Source organism: Patella vulgata, chromosome 2 (genome assembly GCF_932274485.2).
Source record: "Patella vulgata chromosome 2, xgPatVulg1.2, whole genome shotgun sequence".
Taxonomy (NCBI): domain Eukaryota; kingdom Metazoa; phylum Mollusca; class Gastropoda; family Patellidae; genus Patella; species Patella vulgata.
The window spans coordinates 6,814,892-6,838,537 of record NC_065880.2 but is presented as its reverse complement, the minus strand read 5'-3'; the positions used below and the strand labels follow the sequence as shown (position 1 = coordinate 6,838,537).

General features: G+C 38.4%; 1 protein-coding gene and 2 long non-coding RNA genes across 3 annotated transcripts; all 3 read right to left on the bottom strand.

Annotated features, from left to right (window-relative positions):
• Positions 1-475: 475 nt before the first annotated feature.
• Positions 476-2,828, bottom strand: LOC130010826 (uncharacterized). Its single transcript, XR_008786101.1, has 2 exons — positions 2,530-2,828; positions 476-2,063 (listed from the first exon to the last, which is right to left on the bottom strand). It is a non-coding gene; the product is annotated as an uncharacterized LOC130010826 (long non-coding RNA).
• Positions 2,829-3,475: 647 nt separating this feature from the next.
• LOC130010788 (CD5 antigen-like) lies at positions 3,476-14,212 on the bottom strand (the record flags this gene model as incomplete). Its single annotated transcript, XM_056098837.1, has 9 exons — positions 14,067-14,212; positions 12,319-12,479; positions 11,252-11,396; positions 10,291-10,460; positions 8,857-9,001; positions 6,703-6,860; positions 5,685-5,829; positions 5,141-5,310; positions 3,476-3,756 (listed from the first exon to the last, which is right to left on the bottom strand). Coding segments are annotated over exons 1-9 (1,521 nt in total), but the record flags the coding sequence as incomplete, so codon positions are not given.
• A 4,934-nt stretch (positions 14,213-19,146) lies between these two features.
• LOC130010823 (uncharacterized) lies at positions 19,147-23,319 on the bottom strand. Its single transcript, XR_008786098.1, has 5 exons — positions 23,159-23,319; positions 22,239-22,577; positions 21,857-21,895; positions 20,778-20,949; positions 19,147-19,962 (listed from the first exon to the last, which is right to left on the bottom strand). It is a non-coding gene; the product is annotated as an uncharacterized LOC130010823 (long non-coding RNA).
• Positions 23,320-23,646: the final 327 nt, after the last annotated feature.

Here is a 23,646-nt window from a genome sequence, read left to right as displayed (position 1 = left end):
TGCAATCTGGTTAAAACACAAATCCTATTTCGTTTCGTTTTTTATAGTTCAAAATTTCGTTTTACTTGTCTTTACTACACTATGATATGGAATAGTTGTTATATGACAGGCCTTCTAGATAATATGAGGAATTAGCCAATGAAACGGTCTGTTACGGCGACGTCTTGGTGTGCCATGCACGGAACTGTGGGTAAACCAATAGAAACGGCAACGCTGATTGATTAATCAATGTCTGACGTCATAGGGTTAAAGGCCGCTCGTACGACCCCTGGCACGACCTTCGAGTACAACTTGCCAGTTCTTCATGGAGTGTAGGCCATCGACAGTATAAAGAAACGACACGAAATATAGATCTGTATTATAATCAGATTTGGTGGCATGGGGTTTTTCACCGTAAGGAAGTAAAAAGGTAACCTGTATTCATGCTTTACATCGAATGCAGACTTTAGATTCAACAATACAAACACATAACATGTTGTGTACAAATCAGATTTATTTATATAGTTTCCAATGTCATTACCAAAACAATTTGTCCGTCGTTGTGATTTTTATATGAAATAGCTTCTTTCTTTTATCAATTTTAGCCTATAGATCTATGTCACTGAGGCCGGGTAGATTATGGATGCCAATATTGTACTGTTCCTTCTATTGAAGATGGAAACTCTCTTTCCAAAATAATATTGAAGATAAATTATGTAACATTTAGATTCAGAGCTCACCGTGCTTGCTATAATAGTTCAGAAATTGACAAAAATAGATATATTGAAAATTACTTGATCCTGAGTGAAGATATGAGTGCTTGAAGTTTTCACATTATAGCCCCCATTGTCAAGCAACATTGTCTCGATTATTCCGTTTTACATTAAATTATTAAATAGTGATTGTGCTTTAATCGATACAAAATAACGGTCACTCGATGATCTAGAGAGTTGTTTAATTCCTTAATAATTTATATAACCTTTGAATACACAAATAAGCATATTTCGCTCGTACGTAAAGTTTACAACCAAGTAGATATATCAATATACTATCTCAAAATCAAGGGAGATAATTCACCACACCGGCAACCGAAGATAGATAATTATACATGATAAATAATAAGACGTGAAATAAATGTTTTGTACAATACATATACGATTATATAAACCTCCAACGAATAAATGTACGTGTACTATATACCAACCTGGGGCCTGATTCAAGAAAACCTTTTTTTTAAAGAATGCAGGCTTTTCATTGGCTAAGAGTTGAAATGTGTGCTACGATTTTAAAACTGAACCAATGAAAAGGCTTCATCTATTTTTGTGAATATTATTCGTGGATTCTGCTAGGTTCACGACTTTCTAGGGCAAATGTTTTCTTTCTCATTGACGTTATACATTAGACAAACTCTTTCAAAACATATTACTAAAAATATTTATCAAAGATCCTTAAAAATAATACAGTGGTGATACGATAAAAATAATAATAAATATCAGTACCGTTATAAAATAAAATAATACACAATGTACCCAAAATACCCGGAATACAATAATACGTGCATACAACTAAACAGTGGAATTAATGCAACTGAATGCACTTTTACAAAAATACCATTTTAATTCCATTTATTTTTTAAATGTTGTTTATATGACATAAGATTAAATACCGTATTAATTCCATTTATTTTTAAATTTTGTTTATATGGCATAAGATTAAATGGCCGGAAAGTTCACAACAAATCTTAGAAGTAAAAAATGTTTGGATAGACTGATGAAAATAAATTGCTATTTGTTTACCCCAAGCACTTTACGATAATTGTCAAACTTCATTTGGTCATAATTCAATTTTAAACTGGCCATTTTAAAATTTAACATCAATCAAATTAAAAAAAAATAATCTGACAAATTTAAATAATTTTCAGATCAATAACGTGTATATTTCCGTTATTATATTCTCCTCTTCACCTTTTCAAGTATTACAGTATTTACAAATCAACCTCCTGGTCTATTTTAGTTGTGTACCAGACATCAGCTTTTGTATTTTCAATTTGAAAACCTCCACTTAAGCTGCGATTAGAATTTAGGCTACAACAAAAAAAAAACATAATATATATTGTAGCTAAGTGGGTAAGACGCTGGCTCACTAGCCTCGAGGTCGGGTGTTCGATTCCTGCATTGGCCGGGAAAGTTCATCCAGATTTTCTTTCGTGGTTCCACCTGGTCAGTGATGCAGGACGGAGGGCCTGACAAGGACAGTTGCCTAGTCCTTCGGATGGAACGAACAATTGAGGTCCCGTGTGCACATTGACATGCACGTAAAAGACCTCTTGACAGTTGGAATTCGATATAAGAATAGGCCGTAGTGCCGCAAAATTTCCCTCATAGCACACTGTATGGCGTATGCCCGTCTTCATTAGCCTAGGACATTAAACCTTATTTCATTTTATTTCAGGAAACAGACATCAATCTAGCAGTGGTACTATACAAAACCCGTCTCTCTGAGGTATGTATACCACTGGACGAATGACATATAGCAAAAGAATTTACGTACCATGATAATCGCCACATCAATAGCTTTCACTTTTCTTTGATCCGTGAGTTGCGGGTTGATGGCGGTGCAGTAATAATTACCGGTCTGGTCTGCCCTGGCCATCAGCCAGATGAGTTCACCATTCCGAGTTGGGAGAGGATCGCTGATGGGGCTTGTCCTGTACCAGTTGATGAGACAAGTTGGATAGCACTCTGCCCAACAGTTGATAGAAATGTTATTATTCGCCACGATAGTCAACTGATCTATGTCCCCGTCCATGGCCATCACGTCGCTAAACAGGGTAAAACGTACTTCAGTTGGACCGTCTGAAATCAAAGAATCGGAATCGTATTACAAGAATAAGAGAGAGAGAGAGAGAGAGAGAGAGAGAGAGAGAGAGAAGAGAGAGAGAGAGATCATTTCACCGCCAAAAGACCCCTACGCGCAAGCGAAGTATTGAAATAAATTTGACCCATATATTAGTCCCGAAATGACCTAGTTTGTGTCGTGAGAGAGAGAGAGAGAGAGGGAGAGAGAGAGAGAGAGGGGGGTGATGTCCCCTCGACCCAAACTAGGTCATTTCGGGACTAACTAATATGGTTCAATTTTATTTCAATAATTGGCGTGCGCGTACGGGTCTGTTGCAGTGGGAGGACACCGGAGGACCCGGAGGAAACCCACGATGTTGGACAGGAGACCCTTCTCCTTTTCTCCTTGTCACGTATAACCAGCGAATCGAAACCACGTCACTCTTTAACCTTTCGACCATCCAACCCCACAAAAAACAAACGCTCGAGAAGTTTATGATTTGAGGAGCCACGGTGGCTATGTGGGTAAGATGCTGACTTGCTAGCCTGGAGATAGATATTCATTTCATAATTTAAATTTTTCACAATACACGAGTTCTACGATCGAATATTTGAATACCCGGGTCGAACACTAGTACAATGTCTTCGGTGGGTGATTTGGTGGCAGGGGTGGTACTGATTTCAGGATTTATAGCCATACAGAAATATTCTCCACTCTGATTCCGTTGTATCGGTGACAGTACGAGTCTACTATTGTTAGACAACGCGTCACTGTAGACGTTTTCCTTATTAGTTTTGTGCCAGTGGATCATACAATCCGGTACACAATCAGTAACACAGTTTACAATCACCTCCTCCCCATCTCTAGCATCAATAACCATCTGGTCATTTACAATTTGTTGGTTATTGGTAGTGTTTAGCATCAGCTCGGTAGGTCCATCTAAATTACAACGATAAATACATCAAATTATATTAAATTAGACTTTTATATTAAAAAATTAGACTTTTATATTAAAAAATTAGACTTTTATATTAAAATAATTGGACTTTTATATTAAAATAATTAGACTTTTATACTAAAAAGTTAGACTTTTATACTTTTATATTAAAATAATTAGACTTTTATATTAAAATAGTTAGATTTTTATATTAAAAAATTAGACAATAAATAAAAACACACAAGACACAATTCTATAGAATACACAATCTGATTAAAATACAGATCTATATTTCGTTTCTTTTTTTTTATAAACTTTCGATGGCCTACACTACATGAACATGTGACCGGTTGTAGTGATAGGTCGCGACAGAGGTCATACGAGCGGTAATAACCTTATGACGTCAGACATTGATTAATCAATTAGCGTTAACGCTTCTAGAGGTTTACCCACAGTTCCGCGCAGGGCACTCCAAGAACTTGCCGTAACAGACCGTTTCATTGGCTAATTCCTCGCATCATTAGGAACCCGGGTTAAATAACAACTCATCCAGATCCTAGTGTAGTGAAGACAAGTAAAACGAAATTTTGAACTATAAAACAACGAAACGAAATAAGATCTGTGTTTCAATCAGATTGCTACTAACATATTTGAGTGACGTTTCAAAGATGTTTAAAGAAGGTTATCGAGCTATGTGCCCTGGAATTCGGAGAACGCTAGATCGGCGACAATCCTGCATATTTTAGCATCTATGGCGTCATATGTGGATTGTGGATTAGGGTTAGGATAAAACCGCTTCAGACTTTGAAATCTTTGTATGATAAAACATTCTTCAAAGGCGTCGTCATGGGCAACGCAGTTGGTAATCCGGGAACTTGAAAGTAGTTTCAATGGCGGACTTCGTCATAAAGCCGAGGGTAGGGTACTGGAATCTGCTGAGGTTTGCCGAGTGTAAAATCTCTAAACGTTATTTGGGGTATAATTTATGGACTTCTTCCGCATAACAATATTGTGAAATTGGAATCTTTTAACGGAAAACCAGTCAAAGAATTTTATACCTCAGTATTTAGATAAAATATGGGGAATGTATCAAAATTCGGCATCTGTCCCTTTCTAGGCCGACTGAATCAAAGTCGGGGATTATCTAGAGTTAATATTTTTTTCTTAAGTGAATGTTGGCTAATCAATTTTAGTACATATTTAGCATGGATTAAGCAGTGGGAAAACTGGCTATTTTGGGAATAAAGCAAATAACGCACTTTAACATTAATAAAGTATCGCAGGTTGAAATAACTTACACTTCCATCCCCAACCCTCAACCTCGCCCCTACCGTGACGTAATACGGGTGTGTTGAATATTGAAACAAAGGAACCATTAAGACTTACATTTACATATAACAGACGCATGGTTGGCATGGGTACAGTTATGTCTCCTCCAACCACTGTGTGTACACTCGCTGATTGATGCTTCACCGCCTTCACAAGCGACGTCACTCAACCAGATGGGACCTTGACCTTGTCCAAAAAACGCCCCCATTTTAGGTTCAGCGCCAATCCTTAAAATATAAAGAAAAACAATATTGATGTTAGTGGTGATGCTGAGAAAGGGTGGGTGAGAGAGAGATGGAGAGGGGGGGGGGCTTAATGTCCACAAACTAGATCATTTCAGGACTATTTCGGGATTACCATATGGGACAATGTCATTTGTTCCCTCGCACCGCTAAAAGACCCCTACACGCAAGCGAATTATTGAAATAAAATTGATCCAGATGTAAGTCCCGAAATGACCTAGTCTGTGTCGAGTGGGCGTTATGTTCCTGTGTGATGTATTGGTTGTTATAGATATAATAGCTTTTAATATGTATTCCTGCATTGTTACAATGAAGAAGTCAAATTATTAGGTCCTTTGATACTATGCTACAATACTAACCTGCTGAAACCACGTCCATTACACACCACTTCAGCATCTATGGTACTCCACATGTTATCACAGATTGTACCCCATTCATTGTTGAAAAAAACCTCTACACGACCTTCATGTGGTCCAGAACCACCTACTAGACGGTATTCAACAGCTAGAACAGTAAAATAAATTGGGGTTTAACATCCGTCCTATTTTGCTTCAACAAGGTCGATGAAAGGGGGAGGGGGACATGTCCAACTACACGTGATCGCATTCCAATTGCTACGGTTTCGTTTACATGCAAGCCAACACGGGATCTGGGTTTGTTGCTCTATCCAAACTACTAGATGCTATGATGCTGACCTTGCTGGGGTTTAAAATCCTATTTTGCATCAACAAGGCCAATGAAACGGGGGCATGTCCAACTATTCCAATTGCTAAGGATTCGTTTACATGCAAGCCAACATGGGATATGGGTTTGTTGCTCTATCCGAACTACTAGATGATGTTATGCTGTCCTTGCCAGGACAGCTATCCTTGCCACCAGTTCGGTTCGAGACCTGTATTTTTCCCCTCAGTCTGAAAGACTAGTTGTTGCTCTTACCAGGTACCCCGTCTTTGTCAGGGGTTGATTTACGTTCAAGCAAAGGTGTACAAGCGACCCGGTTTAGTTTTTTAATCCATCCGTGAGGGCCCTGCCTCGCCCCCACCCACGCCCTCGTCCTTGTCAGACTAGCTCCATACTCACCGTGCTTCAAATTACAACTTGAGTATCTTACTCAAAACTTAGATCATAAATAAAATAGATGAATGAAGCGTTTGGTCCCGTTGCATAATTCCCGTTGTTTTATGGCATCTGTAGAAATGGAGCATTGGCAAGTCCAGGAGGTAGTCCCCCCAAACAATTTTTGAATTTCGGCATACCTTATAGAGGGGAGGGGAGCTAGCACCCGACCCTCACCCGCCAACCGTACGCGAGCAATTTTTGAGCCTGGAATTTGGCCACACATTTTAAATATTACATTAATTATTCTGCAATACTTACGTTTACAAACAACGGCAGCATCCTCATGATGACCACAATTATGTACACCCCATTTACTGTGTTGACATTCGGCTATACTCGGTTCCATACCAGTACATACAATATCATCCAGCCAGATCCTACCAGTTCCGTTACCGAAAAACGCCTTAGTCGTAGTCCTTAAAAACAAGTTATAATGGTGTGGATACGGTGTGCTTTAAGTCATGGGGTGGGAGGGGGGTCACAGTGGTTAAGTGGGTAAGTTGCTGGATCACTATCCTGGAGGTCGGGTGTTCGATCCCTGCATTGACTGAGAAAGTTCATACTGATTTTCCGGTGTGGTTCTCCTCTTGTCAGTGATGCAGGACGGAGGGTCTGACAAGAACAACTGTCTAGTCGTTCGGATGGTACGAAAAACCGAGGTCCTCTGTACATATTTGCGTGCACGTAAAAGATCCCTTGGCAGTTAGAATGCGATAAAAATAGGCCATAGTGCCGCAGTCCGGGCACAATTTCCCTCATAACACACTGTATGGTGTATGCCCATCTCATTAGGCCAGTTCGGGGCAGAACAGTAGGACGTTAAATCCCATTTCATTTCATTTCATTTCGCTTAAAGTCATGAATTCCGTCATACCCAATATATTGAAACCTATACTATGATCCACACGGGATTGACGAATATTACAATACAAATTTAAATGGCGGTTAACATCCTACTGTTCTGTCCCGGCTGGGTTCATGAGAACCGTATTACAATACCCCAAGACTGTCACGAATTAACTAGTTACTAGAAGTACAGTAAAATGGTGAAATGAAATGAAATGGAGTTTAACGTCCTACTGTTCTGCTCCGAACTCGGCTAATGAAGACGGGCCTACGCCATACAGTTTGCTATGAGGGACATTTTCCCGGACAGCGGCACTACGGCCTACACTAATATCGAATTCCAACTGTCACGGGATCTTTTACACGGGACCTCGGTTTTTCGTCCCATCCGAACGATTAGACAGCTGCATCACTGACAAGGGAGAACCACGTAGGAAAATCTGGATGAACTTTATCGGCCAATGCAGGGATCGAACACCCGAGCTCCAGGCTAGCGAGCAAGCGTCTTACCTACTTTGCCACAGTAAAATGGTGTATACAGTGAAGGTAAGCTCGGATCTTAGTGAGACATAGTCTCGGTCACCCAGAACCTCCTATTCTTTAACGTACGGAGGGTCCGGGACCGTTGTCAATATTTGACGAAAAGTTCCATTGCTCAGGCGTAACCGGGAGTTTGTTTGTTTATGTTGTTAATTATCCAGTATCGTTGGTCAAGTCAAGTAAGAGTTGCGCCCCTTCCAGCAATATATCCCATAACTCTTGCATTTATATAAACAATCATGAATCGTGAATTTGGATTAATTTTTAAAAAAAACCATAAATATGGCTCATGAAGAGAAAAATTTTACAATAAAAAAAAAGAGTGTTGGATACTGAAATGGCAATGCTATCAAATGGATTTTCTGAAATGGCATTCTTAAATTAATTGCATGGGCGTGAACATCTTGTTTCGGGACTAGTTACCTCGATTAGACTTTATGATAATGTAAAAGACTGGATAATCTAGCCAATGACATATTATTCTCTCAAATGTGGACAAAGCATCTAGACTAATATTCGAAGAATATTTTTCTGGGTGAAAGAGACTAATTGAGACATTGGAGGAAAATGGAATCATTCTCCAAAATTAACACAAGAATATGACGGCCTCCAAGCAACAACCTAGACAGTTGATAAATGGCTACTATCCCGCGGCGCACCCTGTATTATACAATTTTCATTGACTGAACAGACTTTCATGGTGGGAAGGGGGTGGTGGTGATTGCCGAATAGTTAGCACGCGCGTGCTGTAGCATAACGTCTGTCATTGAGTCAAATGGCGTGGTTTCGATTCCCCAAGCAGTAGGGTTGCCTTTCCAATCTCGTGGGTTTTATCCGGCTGCTCCGGTTACCTCCCACTGCTAAAGACCCTACGCGCAAGCGAATTATTGAAATAAAATTGAACCATATGTTAGTCCCGAAATGACCTGGCTTGTGTCGAGTGGACGTTAAACCCCCCTCTCTCTCTCCCTCTCTCTCTCTCTCTCTCTCTCTCTCGTTGGTTAATAACAGTGTAATATAACTCACGGGTTGTATCCCAGACTGCTGCAGACGACCCTCATTTCCTCTGGACTCCACCCATCATCACACAGGGTCCCCCATTGATTATCGTGGAAGACTTCAACCCGACATTCATAAGGTACATTACTGCCCACTAGTCTGTACGATGCAGCTAGAAAAGTTTAAACAAAAAATAAATCAGGTCCCGAGTTCAAAAATCATTCTCAGACTTAAGTTAAGAATTTACTCAAAATTGTTCGTCTTATTGTAACTAAAATATAGCCCTTTATAAAACTTTTGTTGTTTTAATAGATCAAATACACCAATAAGAAACTATGTGCAAAGTTTTGTGTTTCTGGATCAAAGATATTTCTCATAAACAGTGATTGAAAGTTGAGTAAATTTTTAACTTAAGATTTTTTTTTGCTTTGTGAACTCGGGGCCAGACCGTGTATTAGCTATACAAGTTCAAACAGAAAAATGGAACAGGCTTCGAAGATCGATCATGTATCAGCTATTAAAGTTCGAACAAAAAAATGAAACAGGCCTAGAAGGTCGGGCATTTTGTTATGTGGTTGGAAGAAAAGAGACTGCAGTAGATTATACGCGTTACGGCCATTCAAAATAAATTTATACGGCTTTGCTCTAAGTGCCAGGTTACAATCCCTTTTGTAATAACAACCCCTATTGTAACATCAACCCCTATTGTAATAACACCCGCTATTGTAATAACAACGCCTATTGTAATAACAACCCCTATTGTTTAAATAAAAACATATTATTATAACAGCCCCTACTGTAATAATAACCCCTATTGTAATAATAACCATAGTGTAATAACAACCCCTATTGTAATAACAACCCCTATTGTAATAACAGCCACTATTGTTTAAATAAAAACCTATTATTATAACAGCCTCTATTGTAATAACAACCCCTATTGTAATAACAACCCTATTGTAATAACATCCACTAGTGTAATAACAGCCACTATTGTAATAAAAATAATAATTGTAATAAAATTTATCTTAACTCCTATTGTAATACTGGCCCCTAGTGTAATAATTGTAATTGGTGTATTTTGCCTTACAATCAATTCGAGATCTAATCTTAAAAGTCTAATTTTACTTTTCGGCACCGACTGGGATAACAGAGCCATACAGCGCCACTTATGGCCTTCTCTTATATCGAATTTCAACAGCCAAGGGATCTTAAACGTGCAAGCCAGTGTATATACACGGGATCTCCGCTTTTCATACCATCCGAACGATTATACGTTGTCGTTTGTCGGGCCATGTCCAGATCCACTGACAAGGGGAGGGAGGGGGCATGTCAAAAAACACCGGGACCTCCGGATTATCGAGCCAACTTCTTGATCACTGAGTCACCGTCACCTCCCATTAAAATAAAAGTATTATAAAAAAGTAAACATGTTTGGAGAATATCATAATATAGACTTACGTTGACATACAACGGAGACATCTTCGTTGTGACTACAGTTATTTCTGCCCCATCCATGATGTATACATTTGTCTAACGCAGGCTCTGTTCCAACGCAAGCCACGTGATCTAACCAAACAGTACCGGTTCCCCTGCCGTAGAAAGCACCTGGTATCGCGTTTGCTCGTAATCTGAAATATAAAAATGTAATGAGGTTTAACGTCCTACGTTTCTGCACCGATTGTGATAATGAAGATATGTTATACCGCGGTGTGATGTGAAGGGATTTTTGTCTGGAGAGCGGCGCTACGGCCTACTTAAATTTCGAATTCCACTTGTCAGTGGATGTATTCTTGAGGAACACATGATTGTGATTGCTGGGTCTCGGGACGTGCGCCACCGTCAATTCCAGATAAACGCTCTCAGTCAGGTGAATGCCAAGATGAAACCCGAGACCTTTTGGACTCTGATAACACCAAGATGAAACCCGAGACCTTTTGGACTCTGATAACACCAAGATGAAACCCGAGACCTTTTGGACTCTGATAACACCAAGATGAAACCCGAGACCTTTTGGACTCTGATAACACCAAGATGAAACCCGAGACCTTTTGGACTCTGATAACACCAAGATGAAACCCGAGACCTTTTGGACTCTGATAACACCAAGATGAAACCCGAGACCTTTTGGACTCTGATAACACCAAGCCACCGTGGCTGAGGACTTGAATAACACAGGCTCCGAGTTCACAAAGCATTCTCAGACTTAAGTTGAGAATTTACTCAAAATTGTTCGCCTTATTTTAACTAAAATATAGCCCTTTATAAAACTTTTGTTGCTTTAATGTATCAAATACATCAATAAGGAACTATGTGCAAAGTTTTGAATTACTGGATCAAAATAAACAGTGAGTGAAAGTTGAGTAAATTCTTAACTGAAGTCTGAGAATGCTTTGTGAACTTGGGGTCAGGTTATACTTACGGGCTTAATCCTAACTGTCTACAGACTACGCTCGCCTCCTCTGGTCCAAACATATGATCACAAACTGTACCCCATTGGTTGTCAAAGAAGACCTCTAGTCTCCCTGCATGGTAGCCAGGTCCATTTACTAGACGGTAAGAAATATCTGCAATAAAATATTACTTTCATTAGTTGTGTTTTGTAAATCACACGCAATTGCGAATCCGGCATGTAAACTACAAAATATTAACTTTTTTCCTCTGACAAATTAAATTCTAAAACATTTTTTTATGTATTAGATAAATAAATAAAGACATTTGACGTTTTTGTAGGTAAAAATTATTTCCTATTTAGTGTACGTGGGTATTAGATTGAGTAAAAGGCTCCATTCCACCCGAACCAGTAAGGTCTTATGTAATCAATGCACGTGTCATTGAGCCAATGATTGACGCAGCGTGATGAGAAGTCGCGTTTTGAAGGTGGTCATCTTTTACAGAGAAGACTTTTCGTAATCCTCTGTGAAACAGATTGATCCAGGGTGAGCCACTGGTCATATGTGTACTCATGTTATTGTGACGTGTACACAAACCAAGAGTTGGCCAATGCCTATTAACAGCGGATTGTAAACATGTGACGCGATATGTCAGGTAGGTGTTTATGTTCTCCTATTTATTTCAGTTGTTTTATTTGAAACGTGTGTCTCGTTTGCCCCTACCCTGTTGAATTTGTATTTCAAAGGTAGCCTTTCAACTTTCAATTAGTAAAAAGGCGTTTGCTCCTATACTATTGAATTTGTATTTCAAAGGTAGCTTCCAGGATTTTACGGCCACTCGACGCAAACTAGGTCATTTTGGGACTAATATATCGTTCAAAAATTCCCCTTCGCGTAGAGGATTTTAGCACGTGCTAACTATTCGACCATCCAACCCCCCTGGAACATGGGAAATTTGCTAAGGCCTATCCAATGTCATCTGTCAGGCGATCACAAGGTCTGTCAAAGAGTCAAGGGACCTTGGCCTAAACAAACCACAAATGAAAGCCAGGAGCTGGAAAACTTCCACGGGACATGAGTAAAATGTCAAACAAACCTTTGCAAACAACAGCGACATCTTCACTATGATTGCAGTTATGTACTCCCCATCCATCATGTCGACATTCGGCCAACGAATTTTCTGAACCAGCACACATAATATTATTTAACCAAATAGGTCCAGTACCTCCGTAAACATGACCGGCCTTGGTGTTAGATCTAAAATTATAATCAAATATAGGTTTAATTTTAGAAAATCTCACGAATACTGGTGTCAGCCATTACCATGTGATAGAACTGGTTAAACGCGTTCCAAATATAATTTTAACACGGAGATCATTGCTACGATAGATGCCTTATGACGATTTCAAGAAAGGGAAGTGACGAACGTAATAGGAAAACAACCAACTGAAGTGACGAGTGATAACAGATACACGGGTGAATTTCTACTCACTAATAATTTCTTAGAAGACCAAAAGTTGTTATATGAGACTGTGGGAGGATATCTGACAATTCAAAATAATAATTGACTATCACTAGATTATAATCCGTACATTTTTTGTTTTTATTCATTCTATACTTAATAAAACATGGTAATGCACCGACTTTTTTTCTCGTTTGCCCATATCTAGTAACATTCAAGTACTTTTTTGAATTATCAGATATCCTCTCACAGCCTCACATAATAACTTTTGGTCCTCGAAGGAATTATTAGTGAGCAGAAATTCTCGTCCGTGTATCTGTTATCACTTGTCACTTCGGTCAGTTATATAGAAGGATAACTCGTGTTTTCCGCTTGCGTTCACCACTTCCATTTCTCGAAATCTTAATAACGCAACTATCATAGCAATGATTCGTGTTTTAAAATCATATTTGGTTCTATGACATATGTGGCAATGACTTACACCAATATTGTCCTTTAATATGTGGTAATGACTGACACCAATATCGTCCTTTAATATGTGGTAATGAATGACACCAATATTGTCCTTTAATAGGTGGTAATGACTGACACCAATATTGTCCTTTAATATGTGGTAATGACTGACACCAATATTGTCTTTTAATATGTGGTAATGAGTGACACCAATATTGTCCTTTAATACGTCTCTATTATGGGTTTACTTGTTTCTCTATTTCATCCGGTCAGAAAATGAAATAAAATGAAATGGGGTTTAACGTCCCACTGTTCGTCTCCTGCTGAAGACAGTGTGCTATGTGGAAAATTTTGTCCGAACAGCGGCGCTATGGCCTACTCTTGTATCAAATTGCAACGACTAAGTAGGTCAGATTTGAACAATTAAATAGTATATGCCACCTCTTGCTCTGATCGTGAAAGCGCGGGATTAGGTGTGTGTGTATGGGGGTGGGGTGGGGGCTCATAGGTGGATTAACCTTGGGTCTTACTTCGTCTAAATCCGAAACTGAACATAGGTGGAACAGCCCAGGACCTCTCTAAACCAGACACTAACATAGGTGGAATAGCCCAAGACCTCTCTACACCAGACACTAACATAGGTAGAATAGCCCAGGACCTCTCTACACCAGACACTAACATAGGTGGAATAGACCAGGACAGCTCTAAACCAGACCCTGAACATAGGTAGAATAGCCCAGAACCTCTATAAACCAGACGCTGACATGGGTAGAATAGCCCAGGACCTCTATAAACCAGACATTAACATAGGTAGAATAGCCCAGGACCTCTATAAACCAGACACTAACATAGGTAGAATAGCCCAGGACCTCTATAAACCAGACACTAACATAGGTAGAATAGGACTGAATAATTTAAATAATACGTACGGATTGAATCCTAGACTCCTGCAGACGACTGATTTCTCTTCTTTTCCCCAGCCGTCATCACAAATGGTTCCCCACGTGCTGTTGTATTTTATTTCTACTCGTCCTTCAAACTTCGATTTTCCGCCAACCAAGCGAAACTCTGTCATTGCTGCAAAAATAAATAGTAAGCAATGGATTAACAGAAAATGGAAAAAGTATTAACGTCCGACTGTACTGCGCGGGACTGGGCTAATGAAGACGGGCATATGTCATAAAGTGTGCTGCACTAGGTCATTTCGGGTCTAACATATGTTTTTTAATTTTATTTCAATAATTCGCTTGCGCATAGGGGTCTTTAGCAGTGGTATGAAACCGGAGGACCCGGAGAAAACCCACGAGGTTGGACAGGTCACCCTACTCCTTGTCACGTACAACCGGGGATTCGAAACCACGCCAGTCGACTCAATGACAGACTTTATGATACAGCGCGCGCACGCTAACCATTCAGCCATCCAACCCCCGATTATTTGACCAGTTGTGTGTGTGAGAGACGAAATCAGCTGATGGTTGGGCAGGCAAATCTGATCGTTGTCACGTATACAGGACTGGTATCGACAGTTACAACAAATTATGATGGAAGCAACATGACATTTACTTTAACAGGGACTACAAGTATCTTATACTAGTACAACCAGTCTCAGATATCTTATACTGAGAGAGAGAGAGAGAGAGAGAGAGAGAGAGAGAGAGAGAGAGAGAGAGAGAGAGAGAGAGAGAGAGATGGGTTTAACGTCCATTCGACACAAACTAGGTCATTTCTGGACCATCATATGCTTCAATTTTATTTCAATAATTCGCTTGCTTGCGCGTAGGGGCTTTAGCAGTGGGAGGAAATGGGGTTTAACGTCCATTCGACACAAACTAGGTCATTTCTGGACCATCATATGGTTCAATTTTATTTCAATAATTCGCTTGCTTGCGCGTAGGGGCTTTAGCAGCGGGAGGAAACCGGAGGACCCGGAGAAAACCCACATTTATGAAATAAATGGGGTTTAATGTCCTACTTTTCTGCCCCGACTGGGCTAATGAACACGGGCATACGCCATACAATGTAATGAGACGGAAATATTTTCAGGACAAGGGCTACCCACTCTTATATCGAATTACAACTGTCATGGGTTCTTTTACGTGCACGCCAATGTACATATACATGTGACCCCGGTTTTCATTCCACCCGAACGACTATACCTGTCCCTTGCCAGATCCCCTGTCTTACTTCACAGACAAGGGCGAACCAAGCAGGAAAGTCCCGATCTTATCGAGACAACGTCCTACTCACTTATCCTCCGTGTAACCCATATGTTTCATATTACTTGTAGATGTATATCTTGTCTATTTATTTTATAAAATATGTGGACCTGCGGTGGATCCGTGAGTATGACACTGGCGTTACCAGAGAAAGATTCTCAAGATTTAACAGGCTGGTTTGCCATTGTTACTGGTGCTGGAACTGAGAAGTCGTTGGCGTGCACGTAAAGAACCCTCGACAGCTGGAGTTATGACGGACGGTTTAGAAAAAATGAATGCAGTTGACTTGGAGAAGAAGAAATGGGGTTTAACCTCCACTCAACACAAACTGTGTCATTTCGCGACTAACACATGGTTCAATTTTATTTCAATAATTCGCTTGCGCTTAGGGGTCTTTAACAGTAGGAGGAAACCAGGTGACCCAGAGAAAACCCATTTAGGTTGAACAGGGGACCCTACTCTTTGCCACGTACAGCCGGAGAACCGAAACCACGCCAGCTGACCCAAAGACAGACCTCACGATACAACGCGCACGCGCAAACCTTTCGGCTATCCAACCCCCATCAATTGACTCGGAGTAACCTCTGTACACGCGAAACGTATAGCGTTAAACACCATTTTATTTATGAAATATATATTTTGTTGTGAGAAAGAAAACCAGTTCGAGTCGAGCAGGCGAAACTCTTCTTGTCACGTTCAGGTCTGGTATCGAAAATTTAAAAAAAAACTTGATTAAAAAAACTTGACTTTGTCTTTAACACCCAAAAGGTTCAAACACGAAATAAAATACATATAGACTAGCATATTATATACTAAAAGTACGATCAATCCGATCAAAATACAGATGTGACGTAACCCTTTGATATTGGCGTACCATTATTTCAAATAATCGTACGGGCAACATGCCAATCGTACATTATTTATACTAGTGAAATATTGGACTCGTGTGACGTATTTCACTGTAAAAGCACGTGCGGAGTGTCTGTATTTTAAATTGTTTAATGGTCTCGCGCTTAAGAAATTGCGTAATATATTGTAAAAACATTATTACTTAATATTATTACTTAATGACTCGCTCTCGATCATTAAACAATATTTAAACACAGATCCTATTTCGTTTCGTTTTTTTTTTATAGTTCAAAATTTCTGGAAGAGTTGGTTATATAACTCGCGTTCTGATTGATGCTAGGGATTAGCCAATAAAAAATAAGACAACTTATCTGCGATATCACCTTCAGTGAAAGCGTACGTTAGGTACTAAGAACAACAACAAAAAGTAAGCATACGTCGTCGGCTACTTATAGTGACCATACTAATTATCAAAAAATAAAGTTTAAAAACATAAAATTGAAGTTACAGTTAATGAGGCAATTATATTTGTGTATTTATAGGGATAGGGACAATGGTTTAACGCCTGTGCGTTACATCAGAAGGTCTGCCATTGAGTCAAGTGGCCTGGTTTTGATTCCCCGCTTGTATGTGACAAGTAGTAGGGTCGCCTGTCAAATATAATGGGTTTCCTCCGGGTCCTCAGGTTTTCTACCACTGCTAAAAGACTCCTACGCGTAATTCAATTTTTTTAAAAAAAATGAACCGTATGTTAGTCCCGAAATGACCTAGTTTGTGTTAAAGTTGACATTTACCCCCCTCCCCCCGTCTCTCCACCCCTCTCTCTCTCTCTCTCTCTCTCTCTCTCTCTCTCTCTTCATGCCAAAATATATGTTAATCCAATCTCTTACCTGAATCCATGACATATATAAATATCCAAACACCACTACAGATGGAGAAAACGAACAATAAGTATTGTTATTGACACCGTAGCTTAGGTACAACACAGCCTATTAACGCATGGCTATTTACATTCCTGTTTAGACTGTACAATGTAATCCTCGTGACTTGATAATCTGAACACAATAATACGCCCACAGATATGAATAACCGGAATCAATTAAAGATGCATTATGTACGATTTAGACAAAGAGCTGACCATTCTTGCTATAATAGTCAACAAAAGATAATATAAAATGAATGTACTGAAAATTGTCGCAAGATGTAGCGCAGATTGTTTATTATTAAAGCAAAGTTACTGGACAATAGACACTTAGCCTCGTTCGTCCTACTGTTCTGCTCCGACTGGCATAATGAAAACGGGCATACGCCATACAGTGTGCTAAGGGGAACATTGGCCTACTCTTATCGAATTCCAACTGCCAAGAGATCTTTTACGTGCACGCCAATGTATACACGAGACCTCGGTTTTTCGTCCCATCCGAAGGACTAGATAGCCCTCCTTGTCAGACCATCCTTACTGCACCACTGACAAGGGGAAACCATGTCGGAAAATCCCGTAAAATTTTCTCGGTCAATGCAGGGATCGAACACGCGACTTCCAGGCTAACAAGCCATGATGTCTTCACAGTTACTAAAGACTGTGGTATTCATAGGACGGGGAATCAAGTTTATCAAAGCATGAATCTATTAATTATTATTATTATTACATAACTTATATAACGCAGATCCCACTATAAAGTGTTCGAATGCACTTAACGAAGTAAAATAAAGTAAAATATTTCATTTAAATCAACAAACTTTACGTTATATTAAATTAAGATAACGCTACTGACATCATTTCTTTACAATATGACAAACAAAAAATACATTTAAATTACTAATAAGATAACAACTGTAACAGGAAACCCATAAAACAAGGAAAATCAAATTAAAACAATTATTCACCATGTTATTTTGAGGAAAAACTTAAATTTCATAAATAGTCATTATGAAAGATGAATACTCGCTTTGGATATCTTCGTAAGTTGTAAAAACTTTTCTCAAGAATGGAGATGGGGATTGGGGTGAAAATAGGGACTGGGGGGTGGGGGGTCAAATCAGAATCTATATAAAAGCGAATTATTGAAATATAATTTAACCATATGTTAGTCCCGAAATGACCTAGCTTGTGTCGAGTGGACGTTATACCCCATTTTTTTTCTCTATCGTGGGTACAAGAAAAATACGATGCTATGGGTTGACCAGTACCCTTTCCTGATTCGTATTCTGATTCCATGGGAAAAAGTGCATAAATTTCAATTGGGCCAATTGTAACAAACAAGTTATTACAGACAAATATGATCTATATACACCATACAAATCTGAAAAATAAAGTACATGAATGTGAAATGGTTCTATGAAGGAAATTCTATTTTCTGAAACGTATCAAGATTAATACAAGGTCTAATATCAAGATATAATTCATTTCCTTATGCTAGGTTCTCACTGTCGTACGATGAGTTACGATAGGATTACCCCTATTAAAGGACAATATTGGTGCCAGTCATTATCACATATGTGATAGAACTGGTTAAACACGTTCCAAATATTATTTTATCACGGAAATCATTGCTACGATATATGAGTAATCAATCTTTAAACAATCGGAAGTGACGAACGCAAAAGGAAAACACGAGTTATCACTCTATGTAACTGATTGAAATGACGGGTGGTAACAGATACATGGGCGAATTTCTGCTCGCTAATAATTCCTTCGAAGACCAAAAGTTGTTGTGTGAAACTATGAAAGGATATCTGACAATTCATAAAAAATTGGCTGTCACTAGATAAGAGAACATGAAAGAAAAATTGAAAAAGTCAGTGCTTTACTATGTTTTTATAAGCACAGAATGAATAAACACACGTGAATGTACGGACTGTTTCTATTTTTCTCGTGTTCTCTTATCTAATGACATTCAATTACTTTTTTGAATTGTCAAATATCCTCTTACAGTCTCATATAACAACCTTTGGTCTTCGAAGGAATTATTAGTCAGTTATATAGAGGGATATCTCGTGTTTTCCTTTTGCGTTCGTCACTTCCGATTGTTTAAAGATTGATTACGCATCTATCGTAACAATGATCTCTGTGATAAAATAATATTTGGAACATGTTTAACCAGTTCTATCACATATGTGATAATGACTGGCACCAATATTGTCCTTTAAATCCACGATCTGGTACGTGCAGATCAACACGATTGCTACGATTGACCTCAATATTTGATAAGATCTAATAGGATCACTATGATTGCTCAACGATTATAACCACGATTTTAATCGTAGCGCGAATTGTGATAATGGGAACCTAGAATTAAGGAGAGAATTGGACAGTAACAAAACGTTGACCAAAATTTAAGAGCGTTTCTAATTTTGGCGTAAAACGAACTTTATGATCGGATGATCTAAAGTTTCTACTTGGTATATACATTAATAAAAGTTCATATAATTGGAGCTAAAGTGTTGATACATAGTAAACCCTTAAGTCAATTCTAAACTAAACTGTGAATCTGGTGTGATTTGACCCAACTTATGGATCATAAGACATGCCGCTTTGTTCTTTACGCTATGCAGTTCACCAATCAGTTTAAAAATTATGGCTAAACAGGAGATGATCTAATCATTGACAAGCGTCTCATTCCCAGCGTGAAGTCAGTTGCTGATCACTAAACCCGAATAATTGTGCTCTGGTTCGTTTCTATTCGCCAGGCCAGAATATGTCTCATCGGTATTGGTTGTATCTTGAATAGCCTGTGTCGTTTCATTATGTTTTCGTTTCCTGGAATAAAACACACAAACATTTGATGAAGGACATATGCACATCTAGAAAAAATGGGTGCTCCAGTTGAAGAGCTGGGAGGGTGGCAGTCACAATGTATAAATAACACGCGGGATGGTTTCAGGGCTTTCAAGGCATGTATTGTTCTCAGGTTGTTTTTTTTTATATCTCAATATGCGAACATTTAATTAATAAAGTTTAGAGATAACGACGTAATAAGACGACATATTGGTTACGGTGTTTTAACACATATAAGATAAAGACACCGCAGATATCGGAGGAAGGGCATATGGGTATTTTTCGTAAATAGCTCCTGTTTAAAAATGTTGATTTAATTAATTTGCTTGCTATATGTAATGGATGGGGGGGGGGGGTTAACACGTGCGCGCTGTATCATACGGTCTGTTATTGAGTCAACTGGCGGGGTTTCGATTCTCCGGTTGTACGTGACAAGGAGTAGGCTCGCATTTCCAACCTCGTGGTTTTCTCCGGGTCCTGCGGTTTCCTTCCACTGCTAAAGCGAATTATTGAAATAAAATTGAACCATGTATTAGTTCCCAAATGGCTTAGTTTCTGTCGAGTGAACGTCAAGCCCCATTTCTCTTTCTATATGTAATGAAGTAAAAATAGCATATTTCATTCTAAACGAATTTGACTTCCTTATAACTTCCTTATTCCTTATTGATAATATTTCCCAGCACCCTGAAATTCCCTCGTAGATTGAACGGATGCTTAATACAATTATAATTTTTATCATCATTATTATAATTATTATTACTATATTATTAGTATTTATAATTCTAAGTATTACACACCTCCTGATGACATATATACCACCGATCAAGCATGCTGCTAATATAACTACAGCCATAACAATAACAGCAACTAGTAACCCCGTATTAACATTGTTATCAATGTTATTAATACCAGTGTCGTTGTTGATATCAATTGGTATGGTTGTTTCGTCAGTATCTGTACTATTTTTACCTGATGAAGCAAAAAATCAATACAATTGATACCGGGATTAAAAGGAAATGTTAGGTTCTTCACTAATGTCGGTACTGGCTAAATCTGGTAATGAAGCAATTTGATGTTTGATTATGGGGTAGGTCCTCGAGTCAGGAGGCGTGGTTTCGATTCATCGCTGGCTTGTACGTGACAAGGAGTACGTGACCTGTGCGCAAGCGAATTATTGAAATAAAAGTGAAACATGTGTTAGTCCCGAAAAGACTTAGTTTGTGTCGAGTGGACTCTCATGTCACAAACCCATCTTCCATTACACCAAACACGATACAATATGACCTAAATAAAATGTCGACGAGAGACATGCGCGTAACCAATCTATTGTTTGATATTTTAATCAATAAATAAACCGTTAGATCACTAAATGCCACTTAAAGAAGTCATATCAAGACTAACATACATGTTATAATAATTTATTTGAACCAAGTGTCAACAAGGAGCTGGATAAACACCCATGACGTGCACTATCAATGAGGAAAGCATGTTCCTGAAATAACGACCGGAAGCTTTACATCATTTAACCATTGCTAGATTAGTTTAAAATTATAGGTGCGTTATCTCAATTCACCACAGACACGTGAACAATAGCGTTGTCCAATCAGAGATTATGACACAAACACACTCAAATCAAACATGGCGACCTCCACTGAAACCTTGACATTGAATAAACTTTGAACTTTGAAGCTCGATTATCACAGACCTGGTATTCGCGATGATATTTTCTATCAAGGAATCTAAGAGTTCACCGGCCAGGTCAGTAGCCAATCACAATTAGTGACGAAATATGCAGGGTACGTGAAGGGCTTGATAAGATGTACGGGGTTAAAGCCAGATCAAGCCTTCTTTTGAAGATGTGGGGGAAGCAACTTACCAATAGCACTAGAGCAGCCATCACAAGATAAGTTTGAATCTGTAATGGAATAGGCAGTACTAAAGTATAACTCTACTTTTATTTGGTGAACCCATGAACTATTAATTTTAAAATTTAATTTTGGTCGACAATAATATATGTTTATAGAAATATTTTAGATATGTTTGGTTATTAATGGTTTTCCGTTCAATCGTTATGGTCAATGTATTTCTACAATATATCACATTTCAGTACAAATGGCAAATATAAAAATTTAATTTTGTAAATTTAGCAATGAGTGTCGACAAGGGATCACATATAACTATAAATTATGGAAACCAATAAATATATTCCTTAATCGAAATGAAACTATTAAGATGGGAATTACGAAAATGGAACATACCTGATTTTAATTTCATCCAGATCATATCATAATAATCAGCCAATAAATCATCAATAACTATGTTAATCAGATTTTCAGATTTAATATATTTACTCCCACCATCTTCCAGTACTGCAGTGATAAAGTTGACCAAAGAGTTTTTATTTGTCGATATTTTGATCCTGTTGTTAGATTGCTGACTCAGATGAACATATACAATCTCTATCTCTATCTGTTGTTGATCCTGGCTGGTTATATTACAACACTGGGTAGTAGGTGATGTTGTACCAGTAAAATATAAATATTCTCCTTCATTTATAGATGTCTGGGTTATATCCACCAGATTATGTATTGTCGAAGCTGCAAAAATACAAAATAGTTTAAATACATTTTCCAGAGACAAAATAGTAAATACAACAACAATCGTACTCTTGTCAGTTTGAAAGACTCCTTGACTTCTATACTCAATAACATGTCTGGTAATCGACGGTGCTAGCGTTAGGTTACTCTGTTATACATTGACTGGTGACGTATATTTAATATGATGTATATAGATCCATAAGTTAATCTCAAGATAAATTATATAAAACTGTAAAAGTCATGATCTTGACAAAGGGGCGTCACTCTCCTAGAAAGTGTATCTAGCCGTTCGAGTATGAACATATTACACGTTCAGATAATTTGCAGATTGAATTCGAAGAAGAATAAACAAACACATTTCGACAATAAGTCGACATCTCCACCACTGCATCCGTACCATTAAATATAGACCTAAAATGTCATTCCATTCTCCCATTATGGCGACCTCCTACCACACTGGACAGATTCGTGTGATCTTTGTGTAGTTAACGTGTCCATCTAGTTTCGGTCTCTTTACTATTAATTACTATGAAATATTGAAATAAATCCAAGTAGTGAGATAAGTGATTGAACTTACTTACCTGATATACAAGTATAAGGATAATAAATATAATCATATATTATGTTAGAGATGTTAATTGGTGGTCTGATACTACATCTTGGTTTATTAGAACAGTTTCTGTAAACCTCCATACGATATTGTTCATCATCTACTTCAAGTCTATATAAATGATCGTTTAGATTTGTTACATCGTTTCTAGAACATGGTGTAAGAGTACAGGGGTTGGTATTTAGTTTAAAGGGACAGGAGGGTGTGATCTTATTAGCATAGTGTATTTTACGTATCTCGTCTCGTTCATCAATTGCTATAACTTGACCATCATCACAGGTCAGTGTATGTTCTGTACCAGATTCTCCATAGCATCCAAACTCAACACGACATTCATCATTGTTCACAACTGAAAGTAATGGATGAATTTTACAGTTTACTCTATCATATTTTAATATACATACCAAATATGGATAGCATGGTTACAAGTCATGTATCATCTAGTCTATGTATATATAG